Genomic DNA, 20,650 nt, shown 5'->3' on the forward strand with positions numbered 1-20,650 from the left:
CTAGTGGGTCCCAGTTTGCTGGAATCATGCCAGGAATTGTGATCGGTGCCTTCATCCTCAGTGTGGCCTTGGTTGGAAGGCTGCATTAAACTTCCTGCTGTACTAACAAAGAATCTAAAGCACAGCTTACTCGATGCCCAGGGTCACCGGGCCAGGTGGAGGAGCTGGACCTGCCCCCAGGCTGCTAGAGCATCAGGACCTCTGCATGAGACCACCTGAGGTCTCACCCTCAGCCTTGTTCAGATGTGTTGTTTCCAATACCACCAAGCAACTAACTTAATCCTGATACTCTCTACCTGGAGATGGCATCAGACCCCACAGGATAAGGGTTTCAGTCCAAGACTGCCTCTCCCCCACTTCAGCTGCTAATCACCAGTCCTGTGCTTCTGACCAACCAGCTGTAGATGGGGGGTGGCGGGGGAGGGTCCCACCACCCCTTCATGATGTTGGGTTAATTTACTAGAGTGGCTCACAGAAAAAGAAACATTTATCAGATGATAGGTTTATTATAAAAGGATATAACTCAGGAAGAGCCAGGGGGAAGATGCCCAGGGCAAGGTATGGGGGAGGGGAGTGGCACTTCTTCATCAATAGGTGGGAGCTCATCAAATATTGTTTTCTTTCTTTTTTTTTTTTTTTTTTTGCCATTTCTTGGGCCGCTCCAACGGCATATGTAGGTTCCCAGGCTAGGAGTCTAATGGGAGCTGTAGCCACCGGTCTACACCAGAGCCACAGCAACACAGAGCCACAGCAACGCAGGATCCAAGCCATGTCTGTGACCTACACCACAGCTCATGGCAATGCTGGATCCTTAACCCACTGAACAAGGCCAGGGAACGAACCTGCAACCTCATGGTTCCTAGTCGGAACCATGCCACGGGAACTCCAAATCTTGTTTTCATAGTGCTTAATCTGTAGGCCCCTTTCCCCTTCCCAAAGCTGGCAGGTGTGGCTGAGAGTTCACTCAGGAAGTAATCCCTTCCTAGTGACTGGCCCCATCCTGAGGCTACCTAGGGCCCCATGCTAATCTGTCTCCTTAGCCATAATCTCCGGAGTGATCATAAGGGGCTCTTTATAAATGACAAGAGGTCCTCTGGAGCACCATGATCACCATACAGGTGCATCCGACCCCACCTCCAGACACACCACCCTGGGACAAAGGTCCCTTACTCTTTTCCAGTGCTCCCCACCCTCACAGCTGCCCTCTGGGTTCAAGGCCCAGCTGTGCAGTCTTCTGGCTGTGGGACCCTGGGCTGGTGACTTCTTGCCTCTGGCCTGTTTCCTCATCTGTGAGCATCTTCCTCACAGGGTGGCTGTCGAGACATGGGGGGAAGGTAGGCAAACCTGAGAGCAGCCTCTGGCACATGGTGGTCTGTGAGCCTTACCTCCTTCAGGCTGTCCCCCAGGAAGGCTTCTCTCACCACCCCATTCCCCACCCAGGCTCTGTTGGCCCCTGGTTTCCACCATGACTATAAGTGCCTGGCCGGATGTCTGTGGGTTCATCCCTGTCCCTTGGGCCCAGTATTGCCCTGGTTTTACCTTGAATGTTTGCAGAGTAGATAAAACACCGGACAGTTTGAAGGACTGACCAAACCCCACTTCTAACAGCTCCCATCAGGCAACCTCTGAATGCCCCAGTCTCCCCCTCTCCCTTGTTGGGCCCCTGGGTCTGACCCAGAGACCAGGAAATCAGGGAGCCAGGAATTTTTGCATTGGTCGCTTTATTTAAGGTCTTGTGACTGACAGCTATCCCCAACCCAGGCCCTCCCTCCTCTACAAAAGCGACCAAAGATGAAAAGAGGCCACCCTGCCAGGGGGCCTGTGGGACTGTGGCTTGAATCCCAGGCCACAGGCTTTGGAAGGCAGGGAAGGAGGACAGTCCAGTTCAAATGGACAAGTGCTGGTGAGGTGGGTAAGGAGGCTGGAGAGTCCTGAGGCAACCTCTGCTGGGCTTGTCCTCACCTAGGATGTCAGGACACAGGTCCCTGGAGGAGCCAGGGACCCAAAGCCAGGGGGCCAGGGGCCAGGGGCCAGAGGAGGGAGAGAGTCAAAGGCTTTTGGAACCAAGGGAGGCAGTTCAGGCCCTTGGGGCCCAGCAACCCTTCAATCCACCCTGTGCCCACGAGGACACCCCCACAGCAACATCTGCAGCCACACACTCACACTCATACCCACACCCATTCCACACATACACACAGGGCTATAAAGGCCCTGGACCCACACCCTCGACCCTTGAATGTCTCTGGATTGGTACCCAGCAGGCGAGGCTGCCAAGGGGGTGGGTCCTCTGTGTTGCTACTGATTGGCTGCCTCACAGGCGTCTATCCAATCGCTGTACACGTCCACTGGTTCTGACAGATCTGAGCCATTGAGGTCAAGGGCAACTGGTAGCGCTGGGTCCCTCTTCTATACATACTTGCTCATTCCACTGTTAGCCAGACCCCTGCCTTGTACCCTATCACCCCATATAAGGCAGCACGTGGCAAGGGTTCCTCTGGATGGCCACGGCCTTGCACCAGAGCACGCACCAGGGCTGGGTGTCTTAGAGCAGCCCACTCTGGGTAGGGCAGCCCTCACTGCCCTGCCCCCAACCTCCTGGAAAAAGCCTGGTTTCTCAAGGATACAAGTGATGGGCGTCTGGAATTCCTCTAGGCACACCGTACAAGAGATGACTCCGGTATTACGGGCCCGGTCCCTGGAATGGGAGGAGATGGAGGGACCAGTGAAGAGGCCTGTGTCTGTGGGGGATGATCCCCCTTATAGGCAGCCTGGGGCAGAACGGAGGATGGGAGGTGGGGAAGGCTGGCTCCCAACTGAGGAGAGGGGAGGCAGGATCCCTGACCCCCACTTACATTTTCACGTCACAAGACTTCTCGTGGTTGCAGAAGGGGCAGGTGAACTGAGTCTCTAGGGTGCCTGTCATCTTCTTCTTGGGGGGTGGCTTCCGTTTTGACTTTCTGCGTCCCATGTCTGCAGGAGGGCAAACCTGTGGAAGGGGGCAGTAAGAAGTCAGTGACTCATGGGACCCATACAGCCCTCCAGCTTGGCACTTTAGGATGCGGGCTGGCCTGATGGCGTCCGAATCTCCCAGTGGATGGGCAGGTGGTGAACCCAGTGCACTGTAGCTGGAGGGAATGGGAGCAGGCTCTGGTGACAGGTGACCTGGGTTCTAACTCTACCTCCCCCGCCTTACTGCAGGATCCCAAGCAGGTTACTTAAGCTCTTTGTGTTTGTCTCCAGTCTATGAAAGAGACATGAGGTTGCCATCTTAGGTGGGTCTCATGTGGCCGACAGAGTAAAGTGCTTGCAAAGGGCCTGGCCCATCCATTGTCAGCACCTACATAGGAAGCCACAGTTCCTGGTGAGGATGACATGAGAGACAGGGACAGGATAGTCATGCAGAAGTGCTCAGGAGCCAGGATTTTTTTTTTTTTTTTTTGGCTGCACCTATAGCATTCAGAAGTTCCAGGGCCAGGGATTGAACTTGCGCCCACAGCAGTTACCCAAGCCACAGCAGTGACAATCCTGAGTCCTTAACCACTAAGCCACTGGGGAACTTCAGGAGCCAGTGATCTTATTCAGGCTACTCCTTTTGTCAAGGGACACACAAATGCCACCCAGGAGGAATGACACTGAAAGGATGTGACAGTGTTTTCTGATGGGCCCCTTGGGCTGGCTCTCTGCAGATGAGGGGCTGGGCAGAGAGGTGGGGACTAGCATTTGGAGCAGAGAAACACGCCATGTGAAAAGTTAAGGGATAGGAGTCTCAGCACAGTGGAAATGAATCCAACTAGGAACCATGAGGTTGTGGGTTTGATCCCTGGCCTCACTCAGTGGGTTAAGGATCCAGGGTTGCTGTGAGCTGTGGTGTAGGTCGCAGCGTGGCTTGGATCTGGCGTTGCTGTGGCTGTGGTGTAGGCTGGCAGCTGTAGCTCTGATTAGACCCCTAGCCTGGGAACCTTCATATGCCGCAGGTTCAGCCCTAAAAAGACAAAAAAAAAAAAAAAAAAAAAAAAAGTTAAGGAGTAGGTGTTTGAGAGCCCAGCCACTGTTTGGGGACCATGAAGGCTGGGGAGAGGGGCAGGCTGAAGAGGGAACAGGTGGGAGGGTTTTGAATGTTTGGATGGATCCTAGAGGCTATGGGAGTGAAAGAATAGAATTGCTTAGTGGTTTTTTTTTGGTTTTTAGGGCCACATCTGAGGGATATGGAAATTCCCCATGGCAATGCCAGATGTGAGCTATGTCTGTGACCTACACTGCAGCTTGCCACCAACGCCAGATCCGTTTACCCACTAAGCGAGGCCAGGGATTGAACCCACATCCTCATGGATACTAGCTGGGTTCTTAACTCACTGAGCCACAATGGGAACTCCTTATTTTATTATTATTTTTTTAAGGGACCAAGGAGTATGGGTCAAAGTCTGGATGAAGACAAGTCAGAACTGGGACAGGGCTGTTTGGGGTGGAAAGGCAGCAGTGGGTAAGAGACTGAGGAGTCGAGTCAGTGGAATTGGTGAGATGGTGAGAGAAGAAAGGGTCCAGGCTGACTTCCAAGGTAGTGGTGGGGACAGAGGTGGTGGCTAAGGGGAAATGGTGGGACCATTCTCTAGTGTCTGACAGAGAGGAAGAACAAGGTGTTGGAGAAAGTGGGACATCTAGGGACAGATGTCTCAGAGGTGTCTGGGGAGGGAGGTAGCAGGGCATCCCCCATATCAGGTGCTGGGCTCAGGGCACTGAATTTGCCATCCCTCACCTCCCAGGTGCCGCCCACCTAGCCCCAGCAGAGGTCAGCAGCCTGCCAGATAACAGCCAGAGTTTCATTCATATTTATGATGACTCTATGCAATGTCCTTGTTCTTAACCAAGGGTACTACCAATTCACTGTGTAAACAGAAGCAGTCGGCAGGAACATCCACAATCCACAAGCCCCTCACCCCCAGGACTACCCACTAGACCTTCTCTCCTTTGCTATTGAAAAATAGCCACACTCCCCACAAAAACAATGTTACCTTGTGCCTTGGATCCCAACATGACATTTTCTCTCTACTGGATCATTAACAAACACACTTATTACCTCTCCCAAGATTAAAAACAACTTCATGGAGTTCCCGTCATGGCACAGTGGAAATGAACCCGACTAGGAACCATGAGGTTGTGGGTTTGATCCCTGGCCTTGTTCAGTGGGTTAAGGATCCGGCGTTGGCATGAGTTGTGGTGTAGGTCGCAGATGCAGCTCAGATCTAGTGTTGCTGTGACTGTGGCGTAGGCCAGCAGCAACAGCTCCAATTGGACCCCTAGTCTGGGAACCTCCATATACCGTGGGTGTGGCCCTAAAAAAAAAATAAAAATAAAAAACCAAAAAACCCAACTTCATTCTCTTCAAGCTTTTCTTTTTTTGGCTGTGCCCATGGCATGCAGAAGTTCCCGGGCCAGGGATCAAATCTGCACCAGAGCGGTGGCCTGAGCCAAAGCCAAAGCAGTGACAATACCAGATACCTAATGGCTAGGCCGCCAGGGAATCCCCTCTGAGAGCTTTCCTAGGAAAGCTGTCTGTATTCCCTCCCATTATCTTCCTATAGATCACCCCCCACCACATGCTGTCCCCCCGCTACAAGGGGTTGTCCCCACTCCTTAGGGCACTGGACAAACCAGTTTCTCCCCTGACCCTTCTCACAGGGCTCTCAGGACCCTGTACTCTCCCATCCCCTCCTCAAAGGCAGCTTCCTTCAGTCTCTGCTGCCACCGCAACTCCACCTCCAATTCGCTACTGATGGTCCACAAGCTCAATCTTTGGGCTCCTCCCCTCTTCACCCACAGTCATCTCTCCCCTGTCAAAAGCCTCCTCTACACTGTGATCTCTTCTGAACTGCAGACTCCCCTGACCACCTGGTTTTTGTTTTTTTTTTTTTGCTTTTTAGGGCTGCACTTGTGGCATATGGGTTCAACTGGAGCTACAGCTGCCAGTTTACACCATAGCCACAGCAATGCATGATCTGATCCTCATCTGTGACCTACACCACAGCTCACGGCAACACCAGATCCGTAACCCACTGAGCGAGGCCAGGGATTTAACCTGCCACCTCGTGGTTCCTAGTCAGATTCGTTTCTGCTGCACCACAACGGCAACTCCTGGATGCTAGCAAACGTTGAAACATAACCTGTCCAAAACTGAGCTCCAAACACCTCAATCTGCTTTCCTGTAGTCTTCAGTTCTGCAGATGGCAAGTCCATTTTTCTAAAAACCTTGGACTCATCCTGGATTCCTTTAGCCCTCTCTCACACCCCTTATCCCATCCTGATCCTACCGTTCTACCTTGAAGACACATCCAGCATCTGACCACTTCACTCCATGCCCAGGGCCAGCTCTGTGGATGAGTCCTGAATCCCATTCATCTTTGGCATGGATTATCACAACGTATCCTTACTGGTCTTCCTGCATCTCCGACTCTGTCCTCCAAATGTGAATTCCTTGAGGGCAGGGGTTTCTGCCTTTTTTTGTTTGTTTGCATCCCCAGAGCCTAGAACTGCTCATGGTGCTCAACACATATTTAGTGAATGAACAAATGAATGAATAAATGAACCAATGCCAGGGCCTACAGTAAACCACAGCCCTGCAGCAATCAAGGCAGGCAAGGTATCTGCTCTTGTACAACTGATATTCTAATGAAGACACTAGATCCTTAAGCTAACTAATAGGATAAAAAACTTCCAATACTGGCAAGTGCTATGAGATTAAGAAAACAAGGCTCAATGAACATTTCTGGGACAGGACAACTTCACTTAAGGGTGGAGCCAGAAGGACCCGCTGGATAAGAGTCATTCAAGCTGAGGTCCCAATAAGAAAAGGCAACCATGCACAGTAGTCCAGGTAGAGGAAATAGCAACTGTAAAGGCTCCAAGGCAGACGCAGTTTTTCTAGAGAAAGAGAAAGAAGAGTGGTACAGCTGAAGTCCAGCGAGCAATGGGGAGATGGGTGTGAGATGCAATGAACAAGGGAAGCAGAAGCCAGACCCAAGATCCTGCACCTTTAGTAAGCAGCATGTAGCCAGTTCCATAGCTCAGGCTCTCACCTGTGGGAATAGTGTTCTGTTGAATTTTCTCACCAAAGCACGGCCTGGGTACCACCTGTAACAGAATCCCCTGTGGGTGTTCAAGAAATACAGATTGTGAACTTCATCCCAGATCTCCCTATACTAGAATGTCAGTTCTGCAGGTTGGGGTGGGAGCATGATTTGCCCACTGCTGAATCCTGGGCACACATAACGCCTGGTGTGCATCAAGAGCTCAATGACTATCTGTTGAATATATAAACAAGTCTTCTGAATCAGAAGCTACAGATGGGCCGCAGAATCTCACTTTTCTCAGTGACTAAAGCACTCCCCAACCACACTCCAGAACAGGGGTCTGGCCTGAACATAAAGCCTCGGGACCTCAGGCTATACTTCTGTAGCAACCTAAGCCCAAGAGCGCCAAGCAGGGGCTGGAAGAGGGCTCAGTCACCGATCCTGCCAGGGCTCCTGAGGCGGCGGGTAAGTGATCCCTCCAGGCTCACCGAGGCTTCGGCGTCGCCTCTTGCCGGCTGGAGCCAGGCCTCCCGGCAGCCGCGCTTGGCGGGCTGGGACCCGGGGGAGTCAAGCTCCTCGCTGGACCGCCCCCCAAGCCCTGGGCCCGCGGTGCCTCCGCCCCATGAGTGCCCCGGAGTCGCAGAGCGCCAGTTCCACCCGGCTCCCAACGCCCGCCTGCCCGCGCGAACGTTCACCTACACTCGCAGCCCCTCTTCGCGACCGCCTCGTTCACCCGGGAGACAGTGACTTCCGACTCTTGGCGGAAGCGGAAATCTCTCAATTCGCCTCCAGTCTCGCCCACCCGAGGCCGGGACCGCCCCGCAAGTAAGCCCCGCCTCCTCCAGCGTCTTCTCTGTGCGCACGCGTGGTCGCATTCCAGGTTCGGCGATGGGGTCGCGGTGAGCTTGCGCGGAAGTTCAGACCGCGTTTATCTGCAGGTAGTGAAGGTGGCCTCTGCTTCTGGTGAGCTCCCTCGGTGACGCTTCCTGCATTTCAGGAGCCGTGGACTGGGCCATACCAGCGCTGGAAAGGCAGTCTTGCGCTTGGCCTCAGCATCACTTGTCTTCTGACCAAGTTCAAGCCCCAGCCCCTCTCAGCCCAACCAGGCCTCCCCGACGTCGTACACAATCAAATATTCCAGGGCTAAGGAATTGCAAATACCAGTTTGGCTGAATCAGAAAGATTGTAAGACTCTCTACTCAAACTTTAACAAGACCTGCGGTTTTTATTATAATCCAGGTTCTGGTTCATTAGGTCAGAAGTGCGGCCTGGAAGTCTGCCTTTCCAGCAGGCTCCCTGGGACATCTATCTATGCTGTTGGTCTTCGGACCACCCTTTGAGTGCTAAGTGTCATAATACATGAGGTTGGGTAGGCAGGTGGGGGCTGGGGGAAGGGTAATCAAACCTCCACAATTCCCACAATGTAATGAAGAGACTGGACAGACACATAAAGGATCCGTTGCTACCCTGTTCAGCGCAGCCAAGGAGGTGTGTGGTTCTCAGAGCATGTGGTGGTGGTGGAGGGGCTTGCCAAACTAGTCTGAGAGGTTAGGGAAGGCTTCCATGGGAGGCTGATCCTCAGGTTGAAATCCAAAGCCTGAGTAGGAGTTAGACAGATAGGAGGAGCACCTGTAAAATTTATGAGGGAGTGAAGGAGAGAGGAGAAACAAGCGTAGGGACCCTGGGTACTGTCTCTTGCTCAGATGAAGAAGGCTCAAGGGAGATGATTTGGAGGTTATTTAAAGGCTCAGGACCAGAGGAGGTCACTGTGGTTTCAGGGGCGAAGGGCAAAATAATAGAAAAAGAAGAGGGCTAAGAAGAAGACCAGGGGCTCCCTATCCTTAGAAGAGGAGGGGGAGGAGCCAACAAGAGACTGGATGGACCGGTGAGGTAGGATGAGAAAGGTGAGTCCTGTCCCAGAAGCCTCCAGAAGAAAATATTTCGGGATGAGGAGAGGGATCACTGTGTTAACCTGTGGCTGCAAGTTTGAGTACTATGAGGAGAGAGAATTGATTGTTGACTTTGGCTGGTTTTTGGTCCCTAGTGATCTTGTTAAGAGCTGTTTAGGAGTTCCTGTCATGGTGCAGCAGAGAGGAATCCGACCAGGAACCATGGGGTTGCGGGTTCCATCCCTGGCTTTGCTCGGTGGGTTAAGGATCTGGCATTGCGGTGAGCTGTGGTATAGGTCGCAGATGCAGCTCCTATTGGGCTCCTAGCCTGGGAATCTCCATATGCTGTGGGTGCAGGCCTAAAAAACAAAACAAAACAAAAAAGAGCTGTTTTATTAGTGTGTTTAGGAAAATAATTTGTAATGACACGTATTTCCAATAGACCTATCTCCAAGAAATCCTCTAGAGGGCAGGGTTACTCTGGGAACTGCCAAGTACTTCTCTAGAGGACCCTTTCTACGGGCTTGGACAAACCTGGACACACACAGGATGGGAAATAATCTACACCGTTACCTTGCAACTTGCTATTTCCACTTAGTGGTCCATACACATATAGATAACTCTTGCTTCTAGGCACTGAACAATTCATTGTGTGACTCTGCCACAGTATATATGGACAATCCGATTGACAGCTTCGCTGGTTCTTGTTACTTTTCCTTTCATTCTTTTTTTCTCCCTTCCTCCCTTCCTTCTTTCACATCTTTATTGGGATATAATTGACAGACAATAAACTGCAAGTTTGGCATATACACACAACCTGTGAAACCATTACCACAATCACAATAATGAGTATTTCCATCCCCCCCAGAAATTTCCTATGTCTCTTTGTAGTCAATTCCTACCCCATCCCCAGCTCTTGACCAACTGATCTGTTTTCAGTTAAAGCTTTGCATTTTTGAGGAAGTCACATAAACAGAATCATACATTATGTAGTCTTTTGAGTTTGGCTTCTCTTACTCAGCTTATTTTGAAATGTGTCCATGTTGTGTTTATCAGTAGTTGTTCCTCTTCATCATTGAGTTGTATTCCATTGAGTCTTTGGACCACAGTTTGTTTATCCTTTCGCCTACTGATGGACATTTGGGTTGTTTCCAGTTTGGGACAGTTATGAATAAAGCTACTATGAACTGTCTCATTCAGACCTCTGGCTGTTTGTTTTCATCTTCTATTGTATTTTTTTTTTGTCTTTTTTTTGTCATTTTCTAGGGCCGCTCCCCTCGGCATATGGAGTTTCCCAGGCTGGGGTCTAATTGGAGCTGTAGCCACAGGCCTACACCACATCCACAGCAACACGGTATCCGAGCCGCGTCTGCAACCTACACCACAGTTCATGGCAACGCCAGATCCTTAACCCACTGAGCAAGGGCAGGGATCGAACCCGCAACCTCATGGTTCCTAGTCGGATTCGTTAACCACTGAGCCATGACAGGAACTCCTACTGTATTTTTTTTCTACACTAAAATATGTGACTGCTCTGGAATTCATTTTTGTATACAGTCTGAAGTAGGGTTCAGGTTGTGTCTTTTTTTTTTTTATGGTCACACCATCGGCATATGGGAGTTCCCTGGCAGGGGTCAAATCAGAGCTGCACCTGTGGCCCATGCCACAGCCAGGGCAATACCGTATCCAAGCTGCATCTTCAACCTATGCCATGGCTTCTGGCAACACTGGATCCTTCACCCACTGAACAAGGCCAGGGATCAAACTGGCATCCTCACAGAGACAGCATTGGGTCCCTAAGCTGCTGAGCCACAAGGGGAACTCCCATGCTGTGTCTGGTTCTGGGCAAACTGCCAAGGCAGATAACATCTTTCCTGTGAAACCCAACGCCTCCTTAACCTACATCACGTCCTCATGTGTTCTTGAATTTGTAGCTGGCTTTCCTCTGAATGTTTTCCTGGAGCCAGGGTCATGCTGTTTTGATGACAGTGCATTCTGCTGTTTGGTAAGGCAGGTTTCTTACTTTGCTCTTCTGAGTTTTGGCCTTGAAGGCTGCTGAGTGTGACTCAACAGTGACAACCAGCTGGCTGGGTGAGGGTGCTGGTGCTAGGTCCAGCACCTCATGTGAGGAATGGAGGGGGGAGATGATAGTATCCGTGATGGTTGAATCAGAAGCAGTTGCTCAGGAAGAGAGAGAAGAGATGAAACTCCCTGGCAGTCCTAAGGAATTCTGCCATCTTATTTCCTGTAATTTACAAGGCATCTTTCCAACAATGGCAGTACGCTGGCTGAAGTCCTCTGAGCTGGAGAAAGCCCTCTCTGAAGGCATGTCTCCACTCTGTCTTATTCATTTTGGTGCTCCTTAGGTTGGCACAGGACTTGGTCCTTGGTGCTTGGTAGAAGTGCTTGGTCATTGTGGAGAAGGGGGGGAGGGTCAATTCCCCTCCCTGCCACTGGTTCCCTGTGTCAGCTTGGATGTTTCACTTCTCCTTTCCACTCTCTGGGCCCTGTGAACCGGGATGTTGGGCTAATTCCATGCTCTGGGACCTGCTAACAGGGACACTGAGCTGACTTCTGATTCAGACCCCTGCCTGCCTGGAGCCTCTGAGTCAGTAGGAAGAGGCAGGGTGGCTGTGAGCTGCTGTGACTGTCAAGGTTAAGACTTAGGGTCTGCCACTTCCTAGGCATGAGCTTGGGCACCTGACTTAATCTTTTGAGCTTCTATTATGTCCTCTGAGAAGCCAGGCTGATGCTGGCCCTCTCCTTGTGGTCAGGATTAGAAACGATGGTGTTTTTTGCCTTTTTTTTTTTTTTTTTTGTCCTTTCAGGGCCACACCTGAGGCATATGGAAGTTCCCAGGCTAGGGGGCTACTCGGAGCTGTTGCTGCCGGCCGCAGCCATAGCCACAGCAACACAAGATCTGAGCCACGTCTGCGACCTGCACCACAGTTCATGGCAACACCGGATCCTTAACCCAGATCCTGAGCGAGGCCAGGGATGGAACCCTCAACCTCATGGTTCCTAGTCGGATTGTTTCTGCTGCACCACGACGGGAACTCCATTTTTTGCTTTTTAAAGATTTTATTGGAGTTCCCATTGTGGCTCAGTGGGTTAAAAACCCGACATAGTGACTGTGCAGCTGCAGGTTTGATCCCTGGCCTCCCTTTTGGGTTAAGGATCTGGTGTTTCTGCAAGCTGTGGCGTAGGTCACAAATGCAGGTCTATATGCCACAGGTGCGGCCCTAAAAAGAAAAATAAAAATTAAACTAACTTTTAAAAAAATGTTATTGAAATATAGTTGATTTATGTTTTGTAAATTTCTGCTGTACAGCAAAGTGATTCAGTTATACATACACATATTCTTTTTCATATTTTTTTGTTTTATTTATAGTGATTTTTTTTCCATTATAGCTGCTTTACAGTGTTCTGTAAGTTTTCTACTGTACAGCAAGTTGACCCAGTCACACATACAAGTATATATTCTTTTTTCTCACATTATCGTGCTCCATTGTAAGTGACTAGATCTAGTTCAGGTTAAGGACCTGACTAGCATCCATGGAGGATGTGGGTTCAATCCCTGGCCTAGCTCAGTGGGACAAGGATCTGGCATTGCCATAAGCTTCGGTGTAGGCCTCAGACTCGGTTGTGATCTGGTGTTGCTATGGCTGTAGTGTAGGCTGGCAGCTGCAGCTCTGATGTGAGTGCTAGCCTGGGAACTTCCATACGCTGCAGGTCTGGCCCTAAAAAGCAAAAAAAAAAAAAATCTTTCCCCTCTTACCAACAGAGCTACAGTGGATACCCCTGAACCCATGCCTTTTGTCCATCTGTGCAAGTATGTGTGGAGAAAAACTTCCAGAAGCAGAATTATTTCAGGGCCTTTATCTGCTGAGCCATGCTGAAAGCACAATGCTCACCCTGAACTGAAAGCTACAGAAAGTCCACCTCCCCTCTGGGCTTCTGAATTGACCAACACCCACCACAAACAGCTTGAGCCAGCCGGCAGCAAAAACCACTTCTTTGGTCTGCCCTCAACGGCCACTTCAGTTGCTAAGGGCCAGGGACCCAATTGTTTGGCTCCATCCTAGCTAACCTAGCTAAATAAAATGAAATAGCAACCTGGACAAAATGTAAGCAAGATATATATCCTATTATATATAGGATGGATAAACAACAAGTGTCTACTGTATAACACGGGGAACTATATTCGATATCCTATGATAAACCGTAATGGAAAAGAATATGAAAAAGTCCTGCTGTACAGCACTGGGAACTAGATCTAGTTTGTCAGTTTGCAAAAGAAAAGAAACAAAAAAGCTAGATGAAGATCAGTGGGAACCCGATGAAAAAAAAAAAAGCTGTTCATGTTTGCTTTCATCTGCCAGAGAAACCCTGGAAGGAAGTTCAAGTCATTTATAAAAAGTTATTTAACAAGAACCTACTGCATAGCACAGGAAAATCTACCCAATAATTTGTAATAACCTCTGTGGGAAAAAAGAATACATATGATCTGATTCACTGTGCTGTACCCTTGAAACAAATACAACATTGTAAGTGTGTTGCTGTACTCCTATAACATTTAAAAAAAAAAAAGCAAAGCTATTTTCTTTCCCAAGAGGTGCACAACTGTGTATATGTCAAGATGATTTGTGTGATATAAGGGGGATGTTTTTATGATGGAAGGAAAGAACATGACAGGCATGGTCACTCCTAGGGAGGCTGTCACGGGGGAGGAAGGCTTGTTTCATGTTCTACCCTTCTTCCTGTTTGGTTTCTACTTAAAATCGCATCTGTGGGAGTTCCCGTTTTGGCTCAGAGCGTTAAGAACCTGACATAATGTCTGTGGGGATGCAGGTTCAATCCCTGGCCTCGCTTAGTGGATTATGGATCCAGCATTGTCACAAGCTGCTATGTAGGATGCAGATGTGGCTTGGATCCAGTGTTGCTGTGGCTGTGGCATAGGCCAGCCCCTGAAGCTCTGATTTGACCCCTAGCCCGGGAACTTCCATATGCAATAGACGAGGCCGTAAAAAGAAAAAAAAAATGCATCCATGTATAAGGCTGGTTGGTTATGGAAGAAGCTGAGGGGTGGAGGCGCAGAGCAGCAAGTCAGGGAGCCCTGACCCTTTTAAAGCCAAGTGATGCATCTCATCAGGGAGGTGAGGAAAAGGACACTCATGACACACATTCAGCCTTTGCAACTATTTTTTTTTTTTTTATTAACTATTTGGCAGTGACAGAAGGATGCCTGACCCAGGAGAGAGCTTTCCTTCCTCACCCCCCATTGCCCAGAAGTCAGGCTGGGCGAGCCCGGCCATGGGGCCTGGCACTCTGGCCGGTACATGTGTCCATGCTTCTTTCACCTCTGTGGGCATCCTTGTCACAAGGGCCACTTGGCATCACATTTCCTCATCTGTCCATCTCCTTCCCGCTCTGCCGTAGCACCACAGGTACCCAGGAAAGCCTGCTTAAGGGCTGGGGGGGATGGCCCCCAGTGGGGCCCACCCACCCACCCGCCAGCAGGGAGGCACTTCTCAGGCCCGTCGGTGCTGGTGCTCAGACCTGGCTCGCCTTGGCAACTTGGTCTTGAAGAGAGACTTGCCCGAGGCTTCAATGTAAGTGACGCTCATCTCTTTGGGGGTGATCTCCACGTAGGCGAAGCCACCTAGTGAGTTCTCAGCCCCAAAGTGGAAGCGCAGGTAGCCGTTGGGGACCTTGCGCAGGTGCTTCTTGGAGGGGTCCATGAAGTTCCCGGCCCCGCTCAGCACAAAGCCCAAGCCATTCTCATCCTGAAGGTACTGTGGGCAGAGGACACAGGGTCACTGGAGCCCTTAGCCCCTCAGTGAGGTTGATCACCTGTCTTGAGTCCAAGGTCAGGCTTGTCCCTGCCCACAGAGTCACCCTGAACAAGGAATATAACTGTCCCCCTCAACCCCAGGTCTCAGTTTTCCCACAGGTAGAGAACTAAGTACCTGGGAGCTCTGAGAGGGCTCTTAGAGAAATTGGGGCTGTTTTTTGGTTAGAGAGTGTAGAGTTTGAAAGAGAGTGATGTTCAGGAGGCCCCCAAATAGGAGGAGGACCCCAGTATGCCATGTGACACACTGGCTGCGCTGGGGACCCCTTACAAGTCTCCCATCCCATCCTGGGGTTCCTTACCTGCAGGTTGTGGTCATGGCCGCACAGGTAGGCAGTGACCTTGTGTGTGGTCAGCAGTGGCAGCAACTGCTTGACTAGGCAGTGGGTGGGTCCATGCTCGGCGATGGACCACACAGGATAGTGGCCGGCCACCAGCACATAGTCCTCCTTGGCTGCCGCCAGCTGCTTCTTGATCCAGGCCAGCTGTGTGCGGGCCAGCGCCAGGTTGCGGGGTCTCTCGGGTTGCTGGCTGACAAAGTCGTCCGAGTTGCCACACAGCGTCACCGTGTCCAGCATGAAGATGGCCACAGACACATTGGACCGTGGGATCTTGAAGCGCAGGCGGTAGTAAGGGCTGGGGAAGTTCCTGCGGATGTGATGGAAGCGGTGAGCGCCTGTCTTGGGCAGAGGAGCCCCAAACTCAGCTCAGGCTGATGAGTCTCTGCCCACCTGAGCCAGGCTGGGAGGTGGGAGGTGTGGGGAGGATGAGAGGGGTGCAGACTCACCAGCGCTTGGAGATCTTAGAATAGGCTATCTGTGCCGAGACGTTCCCCAGATGGTCGTGGTTGCCAGCCAGCACGTGCCAGGGCACATTGCGGAGGGAGGGGTCAGAAAACACATCCTCAAAGGTCTCCTGTAGCAGACAGAGAGGGCCAGCCCCCACCCCAGTTCACACAGCCATCAGATGCTCCCACCAAGTCAGGAGTGGGGGACAAGAGAGATGGTGAGCCCTCTAGGTGCCTACAGGTGTCAGCCTCTGGCTACCCTTTCCAGTGTCAAAAGATTGAGGGGCTTCTTCACATGTACCTCCCCACTCCCTGACTCCAGCATCGCACACCTGGAACCTCTTGTCTTTGGCATCATGCACCCCAGTGAAGTAGAAATTGTCCCCCAGGGACAGGATGAAATCTGCGCCCAGGGTCTTCACAGTTGTGGCAATCGCCTTGGCATTGGCCATTTCCCGGGCTGTGTGGAACGGGGCATTGGGGACCCCTCCCCAGTCCCCCACGGCCACAAAACGCAGGATGGGGGTGGGGGCAGTCCTGGTGTTGGTTCTGGTGCCCACGGCCCCGGGGAGCACCAGGGAGGCTTGCAGGATGAGCAGTACCGTCCACGTGTCCATCTGGGAGAGGAGAGACAAGTGTCTGGGATGTGGGCAGCAGGCACCCGAGACCCACCCCCCCTTATCCCCAGGGTTAGTGGGAGGATAGGGTCCAGCCATGGGGCTTAGGGGAAAGGGTGGTCATGCAGGGCCCAGCACTCACCCTAGGGGAGGCTTGAGCCGGTCGCTGGGGGCTCAGAGAGGCAGGTGAGCTCCAGTGCAGAACTGGCGGTCACTGAGCCTTTATTCCCTGGGGGCGGAAATGGATCATTAGTGAGGATGATGCAGTTTCTCCGCCAACTGTTCCAAAAGCCCTCCCCTCGGGTCATGTGAGCCTTGGAGTTAGTTCCCCAGCGCTGGACACGGGATTTGAGGTGGCTGTCTGGTGCACCAGTGCAGCTGCGCCTGCCCCACAGCCCCTGCGTCTGCCCACAGGAGCAGTTCGTGTCTCGGGGCCCGTGTGTGCTGTGTAGGCAGCTGTGTCCGAATGCCCGGGCCAGGCACCTCCTGTGTGTCGGTGTTCTCAGAGGTGGTGTTTGTCTGCCTGTGTCTGGGTGTGTCTGAGCTGTTTTCTGCGTGTAGCCAAGCGTGCCTGCCTCAGTCACATGTTGGTTGTGAGCCTGGGAGCCAGTGTTCCAGTGGCTGTGTATACTCAGCTGGCAAGGCCTGCATGGCATGTCTGTGACGTGCACCTGAGTCCTCAAGTGGAACTGTGTGTAGGGGGGAAGGCGACTTGTGTGTGCCTGTTTTGTGCCCAAGTTGTGTGTCTCTGTTGTGTTTCTCAGCTGAGCTGTGTGTCCTGTGTGTGAGCTGTGTTTGACAACATCCCAGCCAGTGTCCCAGGGTCACCTCCCCTCCCCCAAACAGCTGGGGCTCCCTTTTTCCAGGAAGTCCTGCCTGACCCCCATTCCTGCAGGAGGAACCCAGGCAGGAGGCAGCTGGTGACTACCCTGTGACCACAGACTTTTGACTCTCACACCCTCAGCCTCTTGGGGCTGGGGGAAGGGCTGCACCACAGGGCTGTCTGACCTGCCCCTCCCCTCCTGCTCCCTCCTCCCGGCCCTGGTTGTCCCCTGCACACTCACTATGGCTCCCTACGGTCTCTTGCATGATGTGAGCCCCTCATTCACGGCTGAGGACACCGGCTGGCTGTCCCTCTGGCTCCCGCATCCCCGACAAACAGAAAGTGGGTCACCAGGGCAGGCGGAGACCCCTCCTCCGGGTGGCGGATTCTGGCGGGTTCTACACCCGCCGGGCGGGTTGTCTCACCTGCAGTCGGCAGGGCCCAGGGCCAAGGCCAGGAGCGGCCGCGGGAGCCACGCTGTAGGAGTGCAGGGCGCTCGCCGTCGGGGCGGCCCTCCCGCCCCTGCCCCAGGGCCCCGGGCGGCCCAGGTGATCTCCGGCAGCAGGAAGCGCGGGCCCCTCAGTCTCCAGGCCCGCCCGGGATCCTGCTGGGCCACCGCGCCACCACTCCTCCGGGGCGCAGGCAGTATTCTGTAACAGGGGGTAAGGTGCACCCGGGGTTAGGCTGCACCTCGGGCCGAGGAGGGCGGCTTGGGGCCCGATTTCCTCCCCCTGCCCCCACACAGGCAGTGTCTCCACCTGCCTGCGCATTTGGGGCGCCCACAGCTCCCCCCGCCCCACCCTACTGCAGTGCTGGGGTGGGGCCTTAGCCCTGCGCTGGGCCACCCTCTAGTGAGGAAGTGTGTCATTTTCAACCTCAATTTCCTGGTCTTTATAATGGGTGTGAGGGCGGAGGGGTCCAATCTTACTTTAGAATTGCAGATAATTTAAGTTGAAACACCCCTCCAGGATCTGGGGCGCAACCCTTCCCGCCTCCGGTGAAGGTGGGCGGGACTCGAAGGAGTTGGTGAGGCTCGTCCATAAAATAAAGTATGGAAGAGCCAAAGGCGAGACCCCACCTTGTCCGAGTGATCCAGGCTAACAGCTAGTGATGTCTTATGGGTGTCATGTGTCCCGGTCAATGTCATGAGAAGGGCCCCTCACCCCTCCCAGCCACCCATAACCTCAGGCTAATGATGAGAAAAATGCCAGGTACGCCCAAATGGAGTGATATTCCGAGGGACACCTGACTAGAACCCTGCAAAAACTGGCCCAGTCATGAAAACGCAACATTTGAGGGGTGTCACAGACTGAAAGGAGACACAGACACACGAGGACCAAAATGAATGTGGGATCTCGGGCAAGAAAAGGGCACCTGTGGCAAAACTGGGGACATCCAAATAAAGCTTGCAGTTTTGGGAACAGTAACCCAACTAAGAAACATAATCTGGTAGTGGTTAAAAGTGTATCATGGATCTAGAAGTTGTTAGCCCCAGGGGCAACAGGGAGGCATATGTTGGAACTCTGCACTATTTTGTTGGAGACCATTGAAACTGCTGAACGATGCAGTAAACAAATTTGGCTCACATGCAAAACACAACCACTAAGAGAGCTTTATCATTGCCTGCACCTGATTTTGCTCATTAACCTACGTCACCTTCCCTAATAAAAGTCATGAGGGCTAAAGCCTAGGCGCCTTTGTTCTGCAGAACAGAGTGCCTCCTGGTCCCCCACTTTCTAAATGTAAGAGTCTTCTCTGTTTTGTTATATCACGCCATCCCTCTTCCAGAATCTTCTGCTGCCCTGCAGCGCTGGACACGGCACTATTTTTTGCAAGTTTCCTGTAAATCTAAAATTATTCCAGAGTCCTGCATCTCTGGAGTGCCGGGGCGCAGGTTTGATCCCCACCCAGCATAGTGGGTTAAGGATCTTGCGTTGCTGTTGTAGATGGCAACTATGGCTGGGATCTGATCTCTGGCCCATGAACTCTGTATGGCCAAAAATATGCAAAAAGATAAAATTCCAAAATAGGAAAATTTACTTTGAAAATGAGCATGATCTAAGAAACTTAAAATTGTATTCAACATGTATTGAGTACCTGCTGTATGCCCAGAACTGGCTGACACAGCAGAGAACAAGACAGACGGGAAAACCCATTCTGCTGGGCCTGACATGCAGGTGAAATTTATATTCTAGCTGTTAATTACTTTCCATTCTTTGGGGGTGGGGCGGGCGTTCTTTTTCCATTTTATACTTTCCATACTGTTTGGGTTTTTCCTTGGAAATTGCTCTTATTTTGCCAGCGGAATAAATGTAAACTTCCTCCTAACATATCTGTAGACTGAATGTAAACACAGGAAACAAAGACCTCACTCCAGATCCAGGGCCCTGGATTGTTTTCTGGGGAGATAGGAGGATGGGATTGGGGCTCAGGGACAAGGGGATTCAAGAAAGGGGCTTGGACTTCATCCCTACTGTTTCCTTTCACAAAAAAGGGAAAAAAAAATCTGAAGCAGTTAGGACCAAAAGAAAAATTTTTTTACATCAAAAGTTAAAAATAAATTTTGGGGGGCCACACCTGTGGCACATATAAGTTCCTGGGCCAGGGATTGAACCCATGCCACGGCAGGGGCCTGAGCCACTGCACTGACAACTCAGGATCCTTAACTGGCTGTGCTAAAGAGAACTCCTTTTATTGACATTGAAATTTGAAGTATATGGAGTTCCTGTTGTGGTACAATGGGATCAGCAGTGTCTCTGCAGCACGGTGACACAGGTTCGATCCCTGGCCTGGCACAGTGGGTTTAAGATCCAGCATTGCTGCAGCTGTAGCTTCGATCAAAATTGCAGCTTTGATCTGATCCCTAGCCAGGTAACTCCATTTATTGTGGGATGGCCAAAAAAGAAAGAAAAAAAAAATGGAAGTATGGTTGATAGTATTATGTTGTGTTAATTTCTGCTGTACAGAAAAGTGATTCAGTTATACACATATACACATTTAAAAAATGTTTTTTCCTTTATGATTTATCTCAGGATATTGAATATAGTTCCTTGTGCCATACAGCAGGACCTTAGGACCAAATGTTAATATTTGCTTCATCACGTGGCAGGTCCAGAGGTATTTGAGGGATTATCTACAGTTTCTTCCTTTTTTTGCGATTACAAAAAATTATAATATTTATTGTTATATTGTACTGCATGGTCCATAGAAAAGCTGGAGAATACTGAAACGCACACACAAAAGATGACTACACTCGCCTGCCCTGAGAGTCACTGTTCAGTGACGTTTTTCCATCCACTTTTCTGTGCCTACATTTGTCTTCTGAAAAATGGGATCCTATTGATACCATTTTCTAACTTTCTCAAGTGTTAACATTTTCTGTCTTTTAAATGAAAAAGTACCAAAACAGGTGCATAGGATTGGAAAGAAGTCAGACTTTGTGCCAGGTGTGTAATGAAACTTGTGGATCCTTGGCTACGTCTCTCTGGTCGCCTCCAGGGCTCTGAGTGAGTGCTTCTCCCTCCCTCACCCAGCTGAGCCCTGTTCTGCTGATTTTCTGTGGAGGTGGATTCAGGATTTGGCTCTGAGCCTCCCCCCTACTCCACCTCTGCCTTGATTC

At 51.3% G+C, this 20,650-nt stretch overlaps 3 protein-coding genes across 12 annotated transcripts; all 3 read right to left on the minus strand.

Annotated features, from left to right (window-relative positions):
- Positions 1-486: 486 nt before the first annotated feature.
- ELOF1 (elongation factor 1) lies at positions 487-7,816 on the minus strand. Of its 9 annotated transcripts, XM_085013099.1 has the most exons (6): positions 7,764-7,816; positions 7,071-7,125; positions 2,853-2,986; positions 2,625-2,695; positions 2,255-2,360; positions 487-1,313 (listed from the first exon to the last, which is right to left on the minus strand). In XM_085013099.1, the coding sequence occupies exons 3-5, from the start codon at positions 2,966-2,968 to the stop codon at positions 2,296-2,298; spliced, it is 252 nt and encodes an 83-aa protein (XP_084869225.1). In that variant the 5' UTR covers positions 2,969-2,986; positions 7,071-7,125; positions 7,764-7,816; the 3' UTR covers positions 487-1,313; positions 2,255-2,295. The 9 variants fall into 9 exon arrangements, with proteins under 9 accessions (XP_084869225.1, XP_013842831.1, XP_013842829.1 ...); XM_013987377.3 differs by lacking the exon at positions 487-1,313 and having other exon boundaries at positions 1,705-2,360; XM_013987375.3 differs by lacking the exon at positions 487-1,313 and having other exon boundaries at positions 1,705-2,360; positions 7,071-7,140.
- Positions 7,817-14,137: 6,321 nt separating this feature from the next.
- On the minus strand, positions 14,138-17,882 carry ACP5 (acid phosphatase 5, tartrate resistant). 2 transcript variants are annotated; one of them, NM_214209.2, is made up of 6 exons: positions 17,457-17,882; positions 16,351-16,437; positions 15,924-16,208; positions 15,592-15,719; positions 15,107-15,452; positions 14,138-14,748 (listed from the first exon to the last, which is right to left on the minus strand). In NM_214209.2, the coding sequence occupies exons 3-6, from the start codon at positions 16,206-16,208 to the stop codon at positions 14,485-14,487; spliced, it is 1,023 nt and encodes a 340-aa protein (NP_999374.1). In that variant the 5' UTR covers positions 16,351-16,437; positions 17,457-17,882; the 3' UTR covers positions 14,138-14,484. The 2 variants fall into 2 exon arrangements, with proteins under 2 accessions (NP_999374.1, NP_001431327.1); NM_001444398.1 differs by having other exon boundaries at positions 17,273-17,882.
- LOC146405503 (uncharacterized) lies at positions 16,351-18,157 on the minus strand. The gene is made up of 3 exons (XM_085013103.1): positions 17,960-18,157; positions 17,457-17,681; positions 16,351-16,437 (listed from the first exon to the last, which is right to left on the minus strand). Exons 1-3 carry the CDS (start codon positions 18,070-18,072, stop codon positions 16,431-16,433), a joined length of 345 nt encoding a protein of 114 aa, XP_084869229.1. The 5' UTR covers positions 18,073-18,157; the 3' UTR covers positions 16,351-16,430.
- Positions 18,158-20,650: the final 2,493 nt, after the last annotated feature.

This window comes from Sus scrofa, chromosome 2 (assembly GCF_054392235.1).
Source record: "Sus scrofa isolate SSC_HxYL_T2T_F1_AM1 chromosome 2, Sscrofa_HxYL_maternal_Yorkshire_Landrace_v2.0, whole genome shotgun sequence".
Classification (NCBI taxonomy): domain Eukaryota; kingdom Metazoa; phylum Chordata; class Mammalia; order Artiodactyla; family Suidae; genus Sus; species Sus scrofa.

What these genes read in the sequence shown, in the direction of transcription:
- ELOF1 (XM_085013099.1), bottom strand. Translation starts at nt 2,968, where the DNA reads ATGGGACGCAGAAAGTCAAAACGGAAGCCACCCCCCAAGAAGAAGATG. An exon ending in AAGTCTTGTGACGTGAAAAT is followed by an intron (nt 2,696 to 2,852) that starts GTAAGTGGGGGT and finishes CTCCCATTCCAG; the next exon opens with GGACCGGGCCCGTAATACCG. An exon ending in ATTCCAGACGCCCATCACTT is followed by an intron (nt 2,361 to 2,624) that starts GTATCCTTGAGA and finishes TCAATGGCTCAG; the next exon opens with ATCTGTCAGAACCAGTGGAC.
- ACP5 (NM_214209.2), bottom strand. Translation starts at nt 16,208, where the DNA reads ATGGACACGTGGACGGTACTGCTCATCCTGCAAGCCTCCCTGGTGCTC. An exon ending in CCAAAGACAAGAGGTTCCAG is followed by an intron (nt 15,720 to 15,923) that starts GTGTGCGATGCT and finishes TGTCTGCTACAG; the next exon opens with GAGACCTTTGAGGATGTGTT. An exon ending in TCTAAGATCTCCAAGCGCTG is followed by an intron (nt 15,453 to 15,591) that starts GTGAGTCTGCAC and finishes TCACATCCGCAG; the next exon opens with GAACTTCCCCAGCCCTTACT.
- LOC146405503 (XM_085013103.1), bottom strand. Translation starts at nt 18,072, where the DNA reads ATGGACGAGCCTCACCAACTCCTTCGAGTCCCGCCCACCTTCACCGGA. An exon ending in AAATTATCTGCAATTCTAAA is followed by an intron (nt 17,682 to 17,959) that starts GTAAGATTGGAC and finishes CCCCTGTTACAG; the next exon opens with AATACTGCCTGCGCCCCGGA.